This window comes from Narcine bancroftii, chromosome 14 (genome assembly GCF_036971445.1).
Source record: "Narcine bancroftii isolate sNarBan1 chromosome 14, sNarBan1.hap1, whole genome shotgun sequence".
NCBI classification, from domain to species: Eukaryota; Metazoa; Chordata; class Chondrichthyes; order Torpediniformes; family Narcinidae; genus Narcine; species Narcine bancroftii.
Genome location: NC_091482.1, coordinates 12,993,465 through 13,010,735, shown reverse-complemented (window position 1 = coordinate 13,010,735; position 17,271 = coordinate 12,993,465). Strand labels below are relative to the sequence as shown.

Below are 17,271 nucleotides of genomic sequence, written 5' to 3'. Positions count from 1 at the left end.
AGGGAGAGTTAGGAAAACGGAATATAAAGCTAGACTATTATCTGACCACTCACCCCTGTTATTGGCAATAGAGCTAGAGGACATCCCACCAAGAATGTACAGATGGAGATTAAACTCCATGCTACTTAAAAGACAGGATTTTAGAGAATTCATTGAACGACAAATTAAAATGTACTTTGAAATAAATACGGAATCAGTGAAAGATAAGTTTATACTATGGAACGCAATGAAAGCGTTCATCAGAGGGCAAATAATAAGTTATGTAACTAAGATGAAGAAGGACTACAATCGGGAAACAGAACAGTTGGAAAGGGAAATAAATATAGAAAAAGAATTAGCAATAAAGGAAGATACAACTAAAAGAAGAGAATTGGCAGATAAAAAAATAAAATATGAAACACTACAAACATATAAGATGGAGAAGAATATGATGAAGACAAAACAGAAATATTATGAACTAGGAGAAAAAACGCACAAAATTCGAGCGTGGCAGCTTAAGACAGAACAAACTAAAAGAATGGTATTGGCATTAAGGAAAAAGGACAAGCAAATTACATATAATCCAACGGAGATCAATGAAAACTTCAGGGAATTCTACGAGCAACTATATCAAACTGAAAATGAAGGGAAATAAGATAAAATAGATGAATTTGTAACTAAAATTGAACTACCGAAATTACAAACAGAGGAGCAAAATAAATTAATAAAACCATTTGAAATAGAAGAATTACAGGAGATAATAAAAAAACTACCGAACAATAAAACACCAGGAGAGGATGGATTCCCAATAGAATTCTATAAAACATTTAAAGACTTATTAATTCCTCCCCTTCTGGAAGTAATCAACCAGATTGATAAAAAAACAAAGCATACCAGATTCATGCAAAACAGCAATAATTACAATAATACCAAAGCAAGGGAAAGATCCACTTGCACCAGCGTCATATAGACCAATATCTTTACTTAACACAGATTATAAGATAATAGCTAAACTATTAGCAAACAGATTAGCCGACTATGTACCAAAAATAGTAAAACTAGACCAAACTGGATTTATTAAAAAAAGACGAACAACAGACAAAATCTGTAAATTTATTAACTTAATTCATGCAGTAGAAGGAAATAAAACTCCAACAGTAGCGGTTGCTTTAGACGCAGTGAAGGCCTTTGACAGAGTAGAATGGAATTATTTATTCAAAGTACTAAAAGAATTCAACTTACCAGAGAAATATATTAATTGGATTAAAGCATTATATTAGGGGCCATTGGAAAAAGTGACAGTAAATGGATATATATCAAAACAATTTAACTTAAGCAGATCAACAAGGCAGGGATGTCCACTATCTCCCTCACTGTTCGCGTTAGCTATAGAACCACTAGCAGAACTGATAAGAACAGAAAATAAAATAAAAGGGATAAAAATAAAAGACAAGGAATATAAAATCAGTCTATTTGCAGATGACGTTATAATATACTTAACAGAACCAGAAATATCAATAAAAGAATTACATAGGAAATTGAAGGAATATGGAGAAGTGTCGGGGTACAAGATCAACGCAAATAAAAGTGAAGCAATGCCAATGAATAATGCGGATTTCTCAAAGTTTAAGAAAGAATTGCCATTTAGATGGCAAACACAAGCAATGCGATACCTAGGTATACAAATAAATAAAAACCTCGGCCATCTATATAAACTCAATTATTATCCACTAATGAAAAAATTACAAGACGACTTAGAGCATTGGAAAGACTTACCACTAACACTGATAGGAAGGATAAACTGTATTAAAATGAACATTTTCCCAAGGATACAATACCCATTTCAGTCATTACCAATACGCCTAACAGAGAAATTCTTCAAGGAGTTAAAGAAAATAATAAGGAAATTTTTATGGAAAGGGGGGAAACCGAGGATAGCACTAGATAAATTAACAGAATGGTACAAACAAGGAGGCTTACAACTACCAAACTTTAAAAATTATTATAGAGCCACACAATTAAGATACCTATCAGATTTTTAGCAAACAAGGGAAAAACCAGATTGGACCAGTTTAGAACTAGATAAAATAGGGGAGAAGATACCTGAACATATACTATATAACTGGGATGAAAAATTGGTACAACGTAGGAATTCACCGGTATTGCATCATCTGCTCAACATTTGGAAGAAGATTCATGTAGAAAGGAATAAAACAAATTACCAACTACCAAAACTAATATTGACGCAAAATCAGCTAATCCCTTTTACAATAGATAACCTTTCCTTTAGAGAATGGGAGAGAAAAGGGATCAAAAGAATAGAAAATTGTTTTTCAGGAAATAAATTATTATCCTTTGAACAAATGAAAAATAAATATAATATAACTCACGATACAATTTTTGCATACTACCAACTGAAAACCTACTTGAAGGACAAATTGGGAAACAGTCTGAGGTTACCAGAAGGAAGCAATTTTGAATATATGATTACAGACACAATGATAATCAAAAGATTTGTAACAAACATGTACATCAAACTGTAAGAAAAGGAGAACGAGGAAACAAATGGTAAAACTAAGCAAAAATGGGAACAAGATCTAAACATAAAGATAAAGAATGAAACTTGGGAGAAGCTATGCTCCGGAACTATGAGAAATACAATAAACACAAGGTTACGTATGATACAATATAACTGGATACACAGGCTATACATCACACCTCAAAAGTTAAATAAATGGGACCCAACAGTATCGGACAGATGTTTTCGCTGTAAAAATGAAATGGGAACAACAATTCATGCAATTTGGACATGTGAGAAAGTGAAAAAATTTTGGGAAGATCTAAACCAGATATTAAATAAAATCACAAAAAGCAATATACCAAAAAACCCAGAGATCTTCCTCCTAAGTAATATAAGAAACAAAGAACTTGGACTCGATTTGGATGAAGCACAAAAAAGATTTGTTATGATAGCCCTAGCTGTAGCAAAAAAATATATTGTGTCAACCTGGAAATCAGAAGATAACTTGAGAATACAACAATGGTACATAGAAATGAATAACTGTATTCCATTAGAAAAAAATAACATATAATTTAAGAAATAATATTACAATATTCGAACAAATATGGGAGCCATACATGAAACACAATAGAGAAATCCTACCGTGGACTTCCACCACCTAAAATGACAGAAGAAGATAATGAAAAGAACTGACTCAGTAAAATTTCTTGTTTATTTTTATTAAGTGACAACATTGTTTAACGGGTTTAATGTATCTTATAGTTTGAACTTTAAATAAATGGGAAAGGGAGGGAGGGAGGGAAGGGAGGGGGGAAAAAGGGGGAGAAAACGACACTGTATATATTTAAGAAGAAAAATGTCTGTATGTATCTTGGTCAATATGGTTTATAGTGTGAAAAATAAAAAATTTAAAAAATAATGGGACTGCCAAAAACACCTCTGAGACTAAATAAACATGCCCATGTCTCTAAACAACAAGATTCTGGAGACTTGGCATTATAAAGGGATCCAACATTTGGAAGACTGTTACAAAAAAGGACTCTTCATGTCCTTTGAACAATTGAAGGGGAAGTACGACTTGTTCAGCAAGACTTTCTGCTGTTATCTTCAGTTAAGATCTTAAAACCAACCTGGGCCCTGAACTGACTATCTGTTCATACTGATGTGGAGAAACAGCTTCATGAGGGAAATCTATGCAAATGTATTTCTCAAATGTATTCCTTACTGTTGAACAAGGGCCCAAAGCCAGGTTTGCACAAATCAAGAGGCAGATGGGAATCAGATTTGAACATAATGATTGATCTGGTCGGATTTGTGGCAAGGCAGTTTGTTAGCTACCATAAATCCCAGTGCAGACTGGTTCATTGTAATTTCCTCCATCAACTATACCTTACCCCTTGGAAACTACATAAATATAAACCTGAATTGTCAGAAATGTGCTTCACATGTGGTATAGAGGTCATCTCCTTCTTGCACTCTTCCTGGCTTTGTTCAAAGGTGAGCCCTTCTTGGTATTGACCTCTGTGACACCTTGACTAAGATCACAGGAGTCACCTTCCCATTAGATCCTGAGCTTTGCTTATTGGGGAATTTCACGAGTGTCAGTAGATCTTTAACTAATTTCGAAATTTATGCAAGTTCCTTTGTGTGGCCAGGAAATGATAACAGTGACCTGAAAATCTGATTTCCCATCTCCCTATTGATAGGTGGCCTTTGGAAATGAACGATTGTATTCCCCTTGAAAAAGTCACAAAGAATCTTAGAAAAGAATTCAGCACGTCTGAAAATTTGGCAGCCTTCCCTAGAATATATAGGCACTTCACTAGTGCCACCATGGAGATGTGGTTGGCCAGAAGACCTCTTTAAAGGATATAGCACTGTGTTAGTACAGTGTGTGTTTCACTGTATGCACTTATTTTTCTTTAATTGGGTTTATATAGAAAGGGTAGGGAAGTGGGATTTCTTTGATGTTTTGTGTTCTGTATAATTAATTTTGAAAATGAAAATAAAATGTATTATAAAATATGGATATAATCTTTCTAAATAGTTCTATTTTGATATTTAATAGCTTGTATGTATTGAACCATCTGCTTCAAGAGTAATGAGAAATGCTGTTTGTTTTTCATTTAACCTAAAACCTTGTATATATCTCAAAGGTATATTTGCTTAAGAGTGAAATAGACTTTTGTTTGATGTAGCCATTGATAGTTTGCTATTGCTGCAATGATGTTTTTTCTTTTTCCATAGATCATAAAAATGGACATTATGTCATCCCCCAAATGGCTGATAGGTGAGACTCCATCTTGCTTTACAGAAGGAATAGCAGATAAGAGAATGTATATTCAATCTCAAAGACATGGATTTGCTCATTTTTCATAATACAGTACTAAAAAAATCTCATACTTTATAATTTCTTTAATTTTATACTTGGATTTAAGTGATGACGTCATTTCACAAGTTCATAAATAATCTCTATCAATCTGACTTTTTTCACTTTAACGTTAAGGGTAATTTTTAGGACTAATGTTTGCAGTTTTTTCAAAATTGTAATGTATATGAATCCAGTTATTGTTCGTATTCAGAAAATCCTAAGGTTGCTGGTCATTAATCACATTCTAATTGGTGCAGAGAAGTTGCCAACAATTCATTGTTTTAAAAATTATGTTTGGCAAGGTGATAAAATCATCTTTAACAAAGCTCAAATAGATGTTGAGGTTTGTGGTGATAGAAATTTTATTTAAACATGTTTGTTACCATTCACAAAAAAACCATGTCAAATACATGCACTCTCAATGTGCACATTTTTAGGAAATCCATCACTAATTTTGATTGTTTAAGACTTTCTTGATTTGGGGTTCTTTGTTATACTCATTGTGTTGGATTTGTGTAATTTTTAAAATATTTTAAAGTTCTGTAATTGTCCAGATTATGTTATTGCACAAACTGGCATGATCACTTAGTTATATTCTAAGGTAAATAAATGCCAGTTATCCATGATGGCAAAAGTTAAACTGCTGAATGCATATAGTGAAGTATTTTTTTGTGGCGAAAATGGTGTTTGGTTTGGAGGGAAACTTTTTGGGAGTTTGGGTTAAACTGCTGAATGAACCCTGGGAGGCTGAAGTGAAACTAGATAGTAAACGCTACAGCCATGTCAATGGAGAGAGAGTTTGTTTAAGGTGGGTGGAATGTTGGTTGCATGTATTGCATCGTTAAAGATAGTGATGACAGTAATTTCAGTTATTGAGGCAAATGGAGAAAATTTCATTGCTCTCCCCTCAAAAGTATCTGTAAGTCTAGAATTAAGGTGTTTTTGTGCCTGTTTTTGTTCAATTTTTGATTCATATGACTTCACCACAATTCTCCTCCTATCAGCCTCATTCCACTCGCATGCCCCTAAACTCCTCTGATTCTTCTGCCTCTCATCTACATTTGTGGCAATTTGCAACAGCTAGTTTATCTACCTACTTGTCTTTGAGGTGTGTTGTATATTCACACCGTGATATAGCAGGATTGTAGAACTTGACCTGACATATTGCTTGTGGGGTCTCTTGACTCTGAATGTGGAAATGCTCCTCCTCTATATAGCATGTAAGTTATCTTGGGTTCTCGTTGAGTGTGACTGTGGAGAAGATGTTACCTATCTTCACTGATTGCTGCCTGTTAGATGAGAAGTCAAGAATCTAGTTGTGTTGAGGCCTGGATCCTAATGTTTGGAAATGAGTTTGCTAGGGATTATGGTATTGAAAATGGAGCTGTAATCTATTAACACGTGCAGGTATCCTTGTTCCAGGGACAAGTGGAGAGTTTGGGAGAAACTTATGACCAAACTAAGGGATCTGGGACTCTGTTCATCCTTCTGCAATTGGATCCTTGACTTCTTCTTCGTCAAATCACTATCAGTGCGAATGGCCATCTTTAACTCCTCCACACTGTCAATACAGGTGCCCCAAGACTACATGCTTAGTCCCCTGCTCTATTCCCTGTACGTGGATGACTACGTAGCCAAGTTAGGCTGCAACTTGGTTTACAAATTTCCCGATGACACCACTGTTATTGGCTAAATAACTGGAAATGATGAGTCGGACTACAGAATGAGGATCTGGTTGAGTGGTGCCAGAACAACATCATCAAGACGAAGAAGCTTATTGTTGATTTTGGGAAGGGGAGGCCAAGAGGTTATGCACTTTGTGTACATTGGTGAGACGGAAGTGGAGAGGGTTAAAAGCTTCAAATTTCTGGGAGTCCTTATTTCAGAAGACCTATCATGGAGCCAGGACATCGAGGCAACGGTGAAGAAGGAACACCACAACTACTTTCTAAGGAATCTGAGGAGATTTGACATGTTATTGTTATAAATTTGTCTATGAGAGATAAATTGTGGGGGTTTAGTGTAGGTCACTTCACAACGGACATTTATCATTTCATGAAAGACATCTCATTTAAAATGCAAGTGCTTTGCTGAAAGACAGATGTCATGTCCACAGAACTTTACAGAAACTTGAAGAATGCATTTGGAGACTTCACAAGTAGGTGTTAATTGGACTGATGCTGTGGAGTAAATGGACTATTGTCTTTAAAGCAATAGATGCTCAGGCAGAAACCGATTCAGGGGCTGGCAATATGGTTGCAGTTTGCTGTTCTAAAAGGGGTCATGTGGTTTTGAAAGCAGAGAGAGAAAAAAGACCAAACAGGCTCTCTCTAAAGGCTTTTTCAGGTTCATTCTCCGCTAAAGAATGCACCTGAAGAAGCAGAAGCTTCCCTTTAAATTGCAGTTCAGGTGGCAGCGTTGAAAGCACAGCGCTGGCCACCTAAAAGGACAGCTGCACCGGGATGCGCAGCTGAGCGCATTCCGGCTCCTGTCGCTTGGGCTGTCAATTCAGGATGGCTGGCTGTGAGCTGGGACAGTCACCGCGGGGACGTCCCCACACTGATCCCGCTGCCCCGCTCTCTCCCACTCATAAATTCAGTCCCCACACTGTGTGGTGGCCGGCCTGGGCTGTCCCCACACCGTGAGGTGGCCAACGCGGGCTGTCAGCATAGGATGTCCCCACACCGATCCCGCTGCCCAGCTCTCTCATTCACGGGGCTGGAGCGCGGGACTGAGTTCAGCCTGTTACAAGAGGAAATGGCTGGCTAGAGTGTTTCTCCTGGAATAAGGAAAACAAGAGGAACTCTGTGGTGACCTGAGAGAAGCGGTTATCATTTGGAAAACCCATGATGGGGCAAGACACTGAAGTGGCTGATCGGAGGAAAAGAGTTTGTGTGTGTGTGTGTCCAACGAACAACAAATCTCTCTCTGATACCAACGAGAACCTTCCTGAGCGTAACCATTTACCTTTAAGCACCAGAGCTTGGTGAAAATTTATATATGTTAAATTCTGTGCACAGTATAAGAATGACCTTATATTGGTGAACTTGGAAGAGTGAGAAGTAAGTTTGGACTGTGAATCAAAGAACTTTCCTGAACATGTACGCATTACATATATGTGTGCTTAGAATTAGAAGGCGGGGGGGGGGGGGTTATGTTAATAATATGTTAAAGCTTGATCCTGTTTTTAATGTTTAAAGAAAATTGAAGTAACTTTTGTCTTGGTGAATTTCTATTGCTGCTGGGTTTGGGGGTCCTCTGGACTCTATCAAACATCTACAGATGCACTGTGAAAAGTATACTGACTGATTACCTGGTTTGGTCATTTGAATGGCCAGGAATGCAGATAATAATAAGCTCAAGGGCAAAATAACCAGTGGGAGATTAATGTGCCTTAATGATAAAAATGCTTGTGTGTGGAGAATATGGGCAAAGTCCTAAATGAGAATTTCATGTCTGCTTTTGCCATGGAGAAGGACCTGGATGCCAAGGAAATTGGGGACTTAATAGAGATGGCTGAAAGAGTTAATATAACAGATGAGGTGCTGGAAGTCTCAAAATATATAAAGGTCGGTAAATCCCCAGAGTAAGTGCAGCTAGGACATTGTGGTAAGCAAAGGAAGAAACTGCACAGAGTGAAGTGTTAGAAGATTGGAGGATGGCTAATGTGACTTTATTTTAAGAAAGATTGCACAGAAAAGTCTTCAAACAACATGGTGGTGACATTAACATGAGCATATATCGGAGACCAGATCTATATAATGTTTGGGACAAAGACTCCTTTTTTTCCCCTTTACTTACCCCTGTGCTCCACAGGTTTAAATTTGTAATGAGCAATTCACATGTAATTAAAGTGCACATTCCAGATTTTATTTGAGGTTATTTGTATAGATTTTGGTTTTACCATGTAAAAATATATATATATACATTTCAGGACTCCATAACATTTGGGACATTTGGCTTCACAGGTGTTTGTGAGTACTCGGGTATAATATGTTTAATTGCCTCATTGATGTATAAAAGAGCTAGGCTCACTTCTAAGCTTTTGATCACCTTTAGAGTCTGTAGTTGCCATTTTTCAACACAAGGGCCAGAATTGTGCCAACGAAAGTGAAGGGAGTTACTTTGAGGCTGAATAAGAATTAAATGGAAAGAGACATCACCCAAACCTTGGGTCACGTCTCCAGAATGGAGGACCATCGCCTTCCCAAGATCGTGTCCTATGGCGAGCTCTCCACTGGCCACCGTGACAGAGGTGCACCAAAGAAAAGGTACAAGGACTGCCTAAAGAAATCTCTTGGTGCCTGCCCCATTGACCACCGCCAGTGGGCTGATCTCGCCTCAAACCGTGCATCTTGGCGCCTCACCGTTCGGCGGGCAGCAACCTCCTTTGAAGAAGACCGCAGAGTCCACCTCACTGACAAAAGGCAAAGGAGGAAAAACCCAACACCCAACCCCCAACCAACCAATTTTCCCTTGCAACCGTGTCTGCCTGTCCCGCATCGGACTTGTCAGCCACAAACGAGCCTGCAGCTGACGTGGACATTTACCCCCTCCATAAATCTTCGTCCGCGAAGCCAAACCAAAGAAGGATGACCAAAATCAATTGTTTGGAACATCATTAAGAAGAAAGAGCGTAGGGAGTGGTATTCCAAGGAAAACATTTGCTGCCTAATGATAGAAGAATTCTCATCTTAATGAAGAAAAATCCCCAAACTACTGTCTGACAGGTCAGAAACACTCTTCAGGAGGCAGATGTGGCTATGTCGATGACTACTGTCCGCATAGGGTGGGAAGAAACAGGAGCACCCAGTGCAAATCCATGCAGACACGGGGAGAACATACTAACTCATTGCAGACCACACTGCATTTGAACCCGGATCGCTGGTCCTGTATCAGAATTGCGCTAACCGTGCCATTTACTTTAGGGCTTCGTAAGGTCATGCATGGAGATAGTAAAAGATAAAGGTAAAGATTCCATTATTGCCATGTAATACTACATTTAGAATGTAACACACATGACACTCTTTAACTTTTGACTACCGTAAAGCAGACAGAGAGTCTCCATTTTGTCCAGCGCCCCTCACAGAAACCTACAGCACCTGGTGTTCCTAGGCGGTCATCCCTCCAAGAACTGACCAGTCCTGAGCTTGCTTAGCTTCCGAGAACAGACGATCTCAGGCGTATTCAGGCCATTACATGCTGTGGTTAATTGTATACAGAATTGGCTTGATTTAGAGAGACGGGGTGGTCATGGAAGGTTGTTTAGAGTTGGAGGCCTGTGAAAAATGTGTGTGGCAGGGATCAGTGCTGTGTCCATTGTTGTTTGTCGTTTACATTAATGATCTGGATGAGAATATTCATGGCACAGTCAGTCAGTTTGCAGATGTCACTAAAATTAATGGTATGATGGGCAATGAGGAAAGTCTTCTAAGATAACAATGTTATCTTGATGAACTGAGTATGAGTTGAGGAATGGTGGGTGGAGTTTAATTCAGTTAAGTGAAAGTTGGTATGTTAAAACAGAGCAGGGTTTGCACTGGCAAGTATTGTACAATAGAAAGACTTATGGGTGCAGGCATACAGTTTTCCAAAATTGGCAACCGATGTGAACAGGATGCATTTGGCACACTTGTCTTCATTGGTCAGGACATTGAATACAGGAGTTGGAATATCTTATTACAACTGTACAAGATGGTTGGTAAGATCGTATAGTGTATGCATTTCTAGTCATCTTGCTATAGAAAAGATATCAACAAACAAAGGGTGCAAAAAAAATTCACAAGAAAGTTATCAAGACTGGTGGGATTGAGTTACAGGTCGAGGTTTGATGGGCTGGGACTATTTTTTCCTTGGAGATTAGGAGAGTGAGGAGTGATCTTTTTTTCTTTCTTTTCTTTGGCTTGGCTTCGCGGACGAAGATTTATGGAGGGGGTAAAAGTCCACGTCAGCTGCAGGCTCGTTTGTGGCTGACAAGTCCGATGCGGGACAGGCAGACACGGTTGCAGCGGCTGCAGGGGAAAATTGGTTGGTTGGGGTTGGGTGTTGGGTTTTTCCTCCTTTGCCTTTTGTCAGTGAGGTGGGCTCTGCGGTCTTCTTCAAAGGAGGTTGCTGCCCGCCAAACTGTGAGGCGCCAAGATGCACGGTTTGAGGTGATATCAGCCCACTGGCGGTGGTCAATGTGGCAGGCACCAAGAGATTTCTTTAGGCAGTCCTTGTACCTTTTCTTTGGTGCACCTCTGTCACGGTGGCCAGTGGAGAGCTCGCCATATAACACGATCTTTGGAAGGCGATGGTCCTCCATTCTGGAGACGTGACCCACCCAGCGCAGCTGGATCTTCAGCAGCGTGGACTCGATGCTGTCGACCTCTGCCATCTCGAGTACTTCGACGTTAGGGATGAAAGCACTCCAATGGATGTTGAGGATGGAGCGGAGACAACGCTGGTGGAAGCGTTCTAGGAGCCATAGGTGATGCCGGTAGAGGACCCATGATTCGGAGCCGAACAGAAGTGTGGGTATGACAACGGCTCTGTATACGCTTATCTTTGTGAGGTTTTTCAGGTGGTTGTTTTTCCATACTCTTTTGTGTAGTCTTCCAAAGGCGCTATTTGCCTTGGCGAGTCTGTTGTCTATCTCATTGTCGATCCTTGCATCTGATGAAATGGTGCAGCCGAGATAGGTAAACTGGTTGACCGTTTTGAGCGTTGTGTGCCCGATGGAGATGTGGGGGGGCTGGTAGTCATGGTGGGGAGCTGGCTGATGGAGGACCTCAGTTTTCTTCAGGCTGACGTCCAGGCCAAACACTTTGGCAGTTTCCGCAAAGCAGGATCTTAGTGCTATATAAAATCACTAAGGACATGGATAAGGTGGATAGACACACTTTTATCCCCAAAATGAGAGGAGAAAGATTTAAAGGGGATAGACACCTTGGTCAGCATGGACCAGATGGACAAAGGTCCTGTGTCCATGCTGCAGACATCTGTAAAAGGATATTTCTGAAATAGCTGGGCTCTTACAGTGATCATTTACTTCATTATTTTCATTATGGATATTAGCTTCTTTAAAGATTATTCTAATTTTGAAAGGTTGAATTTTAATAGCACAAAGATTTTTTGACAGGAAAACAATGCAAGGAACATTCACTTCCTTGCTTAATCATTCATTGCTTATTAATTATTAAGTAGTTATTGATTATATTGATTAATTCGTAGATTAATTTAAAAATGATGTTAAGTAATGGAGTGAGCATGAACAGTGGAAACAAAGACTGTTTTTAACAGGGTTATTCTCACACCTGTAGATGGTGCTGTGAATACAAATTTGTATATTTAAACACCCCAATTACAGAATTTGCATTTAAAGTTGACTAGTTAAAAAAGATGAGGGTATCTAAAGGAACCTACAAAGATGTCATTAATCCTATATCTGAATATGGAACAAAAGTAACAAAATTAAATAATATATTGAAGTTTGGAGATGCATAGAAATTCTTGCTTGTGGCAGCAACACAGCTATTCTGTATTTGGGGTTTTTAAATATATAGAACGTTTTTCCCCTTGTCTGAAGTTCCGTTTACCATTAACCGAACTTCTTTTTGTGGTGCCGACTTGCCCAGGTGGGGGTCTTATACTCTGTTGCCGCCACTTTGATAACAATAGAGTCCTTGTGGTTCGTGGTAAGCAGAGATCAAATTGTTTATTGGAACGTATTAAACATAATTTTATGCTCAAAAACCTGCCGTTGTTTAACTGCTGGTACAAGTATTCTGATGATGCTTCTGGGCTACTTAAAGCCATTGCTCCGTTAACTGGAAAAAAAAGAACTGAAAACCGACCGGTTCCAAGCTTTTCAGATATGGGGCAACGCACTGTACAAATTTGTATTCACACTAGTTGGGAAGTTATCTTAAAATTCAGCAGAAAAGCAAACATGAAATTATTTAAATAAAATAAATTAAAAATCAATAGCAAAGAATGATAAAACATCAAACAAAATAAGGCACCTACTGTACAGAAGTGTTTTGTTTGAAAGGTTCACTGGCATTTGTCATTCCCTCAAATCACTGAGCCAAATGGTATATGGGACTTTCACAAGCAGTGTTGTAATTACTACCCATTTCTGTTTGGAAAAGAAGACCCATCCCTGGTGACTGATATCTTGGTGTCCAAAATTGATCTTTTCCAGTTTCCCCTTCAGTATCTCCAAGGTGAATGCACAGTTTGATCCATCCTTGTTCATTCCAACATATGCACTTTGTTTAAATTTTCCTTTCGCTCCTCTCCCCACTTACACCCTTCTCACTTTTTTCTCTCTCTCCATTATATTCATGTCTGTTCCCCTTTGTTCCTTATTTATTGCCACCCTCCTTCCCTCAGAGCCTCATGATTTTCACTTCTCATCCTCTGGAGCCCTGTTTTTCCATCCCATTTATTTTCCAAGTTCTAATTTACCCCCTCTTCCTCCGTGCCTCATTCTTTCTCTTTCTTCCGCTCTTGGGAGCAATGGGTAGCTTTTCCAACATTTCTTTTACTCCAGCCACTCAATAGGAATTTACTAATGCTCAAATTCTAGTGTTAATAGAATTCAGGAATGAGATCTGAGATCAGATTGCTAAAAGCAAAATTTGTGACTCTGTTTCAAATTGTCTAAATGGATTGCTATTTCAGAATATTGCCAATGGTGGCTGGAACTAAATAGCTGTCTTCGGTGCATAATATTGTATTTTAAAGAAAAGCGATGCCTCGTTTAGAGAGATGACTTCAATGAAAACATTCCTCTATTTATCTGCTTAATGTGTAGGAAATGGAAACAATTTGATGAATCACCTGAAATAAAAGAAAAACTGAAAGTAACAGGGAAATAAATTCAGCCTTCAAACAAGAAATATTTGAAGGAAAATAAATGTGTCATTATTCTGTGACTGCATCCAGTACAGTTGTGGAATTATCTTGTATTACCCATTTTAAAATATTTTAATACTTTGAGAATTCTAATAATTTGTTTTAGAACAGTCTTTGCACAATTGAATCTACTTTTGATCCATTTGAATTATTTAAAGTTACATTTAGGAAAATTTACAATCTGAAGGGCAGAAATGTCTTAAAATTGTGATGCTTGTAATTTTTGTGAAAATCTTCCTGACAGAAATTGAAAGATTTGTCAAATTTAGTGACCCTTTGACATTTTTTCCTACACATTTTAAAACTCAACACTTAGAACTTTGGTGCTAGATTAATAGATTTTCTGGACCACTGGATGTTACTCCTATCATTTCACACTTCATTCGCTTTTGGTGTCATGGAGTTGTGTAATAAATTTTCCTGTAAACCTGGTGACTTTCAAAGGAGGATGTGAAACATAATCGGGTGAGATAGTAAGGGAGCACAGGAAGTGGCCTGAGTACAAATAGAGGGTGAGAATCCAAAGTTGGAGAGCCAGATCCAGAACCATCGTGCTTTCTGACTAATAGGCAAGCAGATTATCAGAATTTTTCTTGTAGAAAGAATGACTCTTGCATTAAGTATCATATTTTTAATTTGGTGCTTAATTTTCTTTCCTCTAAATACCAGTAGATAAAAAGGAATTTCAAATATCTGCATTAAATTGCTGTACTAGACATCATGGTCAGTAATTTTTAGATGACTAAATTCAACACCTTTTAAAAGTTGATTTTGTTATCTGATGTACCAAAATTTTGCAGGTAGCAATACTGTATCTTAAACACTTATGTGGTTTGAATAATCTTTTGAGGTAGCTAGACAGCTGAATTTTTTTTTCTACACCCATATATGGTTGAGAATGTATGCAAACAACAAGCTCTTTTTGAATTTCTCATTATTCTCAATAAGGCAATATCTTTGTGGAAGAAAATGTGTGGAATGTTTATTCTGGGGAGATCCCAGGAAGAGCCAGAAGCATAATTTTCTGTAATGCAATTATATAAGTTGATGTAAAGCATTTCATTGTCTAATGATCATGCAACAAAAATAATATTGCTTAATAATGCACTGATATTTATATGCTCTTTTATGTATGCTCAAATGGTGTAGGGACTTGAGGCTGTGAAACGAATACCCAAAATTGCTATACAAGTAAATATTTAGTAAATGCTATGAGGTAGCTTTATTTAACAAAAAGGTAAATAGGGATTTTTCAGTCTCGACTCTTTGTGTTAATTACTGCTAATCAAGCTTGCTGACGCACATAAGGAGATTTTTAAAAGGTCAAATCTAATGTTAGAAGTATTTTGGCCTTTATTTCTCTAATTATCTTTATTGTCCTTGATTCGTTCTTGTTCTGAACCTTGCTTCAATTTAGCTTCTCTGAATTTGCATGTGGTTCTCGGTCTTTCACTTTTTTCAAAATCTTTCCATTTGTCTGGTTGAGGTATCCATTTGCCTTTCTTGTCACAGATGCCCTATTTCCCTTGCACAGCTAACATCAGCTCATGCTTTCACTCTTTCCAGCAATTGGCTTTTTATTTCAGTTTCATTAATTTACCATACAAAATTATTTAAATACCCTAAATGCATAAGGGTGTGTAGCTTGTTTTAAAAAAAAAAATTGTTATTATGTGGAAAGGTATTTTCTAGATGTGTTTAATGTTCTAAAACTAGTCAAATAATTTTTCAGGAGGATGAGTAAGGCACGATCTTGGATTAATTCTGTGATAATACCGATGAGTTGAATATGTTTAACAATTTATTATTGGAGAAAAAAGGTCTCGTATGTGCTTATACAATTTCCTGAGCATCCTAATCTTCTCTGACTTTTAAAGCTCAATTTACATAAATAGCTTTGAAAATTCTAATGGCCTCGCTTTGATAAAATAGGATTGTGTTAAATATGAGCAGAAGTTTGGGTGAATTAAATTGAGAAAACCTGTAGTGTGCTTTGTTCCTGCAAAACACTGAATTTCATGACTTGTTCATGACAATAAATTCTAATTCTGCTTGGTACGAATGTAATGGATTAAGAACTTTGGTTGTAATTGCACCTTTTATAAACACAAATGGTGATGCAACTTAACACACCAGTATTTTCTTAAAGAAATTGCTTAAACATTTCACCGTTTATTGCTTTCAGTGCTCATGCAACAGTGAATTTTTTTTTATCTTAATCAATCCATGTACCAAAGGATGTATGTATGTTTTGACCTGAAAGTAACAGGAGACCCACAAATAATTTTAGGTTCTCACAGGTTGATTATTCTAACAGATTTTCCTGTTTTTCCTCCTTTGCATTCCTTGGAAAATAGAACACGGCAAAAATGCATGACCCAGAGGTATTTTTCATTTAGATCTTCCATTTGTTTACAAATGCCAATATTACCTGAACTTCAAAAAATTGCTTCTTTGTAATACTTGCATATGATTTATTTCTTGCCAAAGTGCATTAATCAGGTACTTAATGTACTGGCATGTGAATAAATTAGTTGTTTTAAGTTTATTATTTTGCTTAATGAAGTACCTGTATATGCTGTAAATTTTGCCTGGTAGTGTATCCATCTGTTTAATACAATTTTTTTGCATATTGTCATAATTAAAGATTATCGAGATGATACAATAAGAGATTATTACACCAATGGGCTGGATTGGTTGAAACTTCCACCCTAGCCTCTTACCGCATCAAGATTTTGCTGTTACGAGCTCACCACAACTTCGAGGCATTGGCCTCAGTTCCATGGCCATTCTGTGGGCAGAGCGAACACTTGAAACCTAAGACCCCTGTCCCCTGCATATCTGAGACATCTAAAACAGTTCAAATTTAAATATCTTTGAAAAAAAATCATAATTTAAAAACAAAATAGTTAATAAATGTTCATTTGAAATTATGAAAAATCAATAAACAGGAGCATAGTCTTGAAAGATTGCAGTAACTCTGGCAAACTTCACCTAAAGATGAGGGCCAGATACAAAGTATGTCTGTTGCCTCAGGTCTATAAGAAGTGCGGAACCTTTCAGCTTTTTTGGGAGTCTTATATGGAGCAAAAGTTCAAAAGTGCCACTAGCTGACCCCTGGATGACTTATTCTTCTGCTATGCAGTATGCAGGAATAGAGGTCCAGAATAATTAATACACTGCAACCAACCAACATTTCCTTATCTAAAGGTCCACCAGTTGCTCATCAGTGAGATGTTGCCCACTTTTGCTTATGTACATGAGAAGTTGGTTTATTTGCAAGATTTGGCTTTGTCAATGCTTTTCATAGATATTTCTTTCATTGAGTTCTCGGCATTATTTCCCTTTTTCCTACTTTTAATATTTCTACTTCTCCCCAATAAGAAAATAAATTTCTCTTTTACGCTTGATTTCTTCATTGGTTCCAGCTGTAGACTTTGTTCAGGCAAAAATATTCTAAGATTTCTCAAGCTTTAGCATCAAAGACTCTTGGCGCTCT

At 37.6% G+C, this 17,271-nt stretch overlaps 1 protein-coding gene across 11 annotated transcripts in view; it reads left to right on the top strand.

Annotated features, from left to right (window-relative positions):
* Positions 1 to 17,271, top strand: part of git1 (G protein-coupled receptor kinase interacting ArfGAP 1) — a 168,689-nt gene that overhangs the window by 76,518 nt on the left and 74,900 nt on the right. For 9 of the 11 annotated variants that reach the window (XR_011348523.1, XR_011348519.1, XR_011348526.1 and 6 more), the window contains 2 exons: positions 4,748 to 4,790; positions 16,130 to 16,156. Coding sequence is in view for 1 of the 11 variants with exons in the window: in XM_069910441.1 (XP_069766542.1) it covers positions 4,748 to 4,790; positions 16,130 to 16,156 (70 nt within the window). In the remaining 10 variants the exon portion in view is untranslated. The remainder of the gene's footprint in view (positions 1 to 4,747; positions 4,791 to 16,129; positions 16,157 to 17,271) is intronic. The other 2 variants (XR_011348522.1, XR_011348520.1) reach the window with 1 other exon arrangement.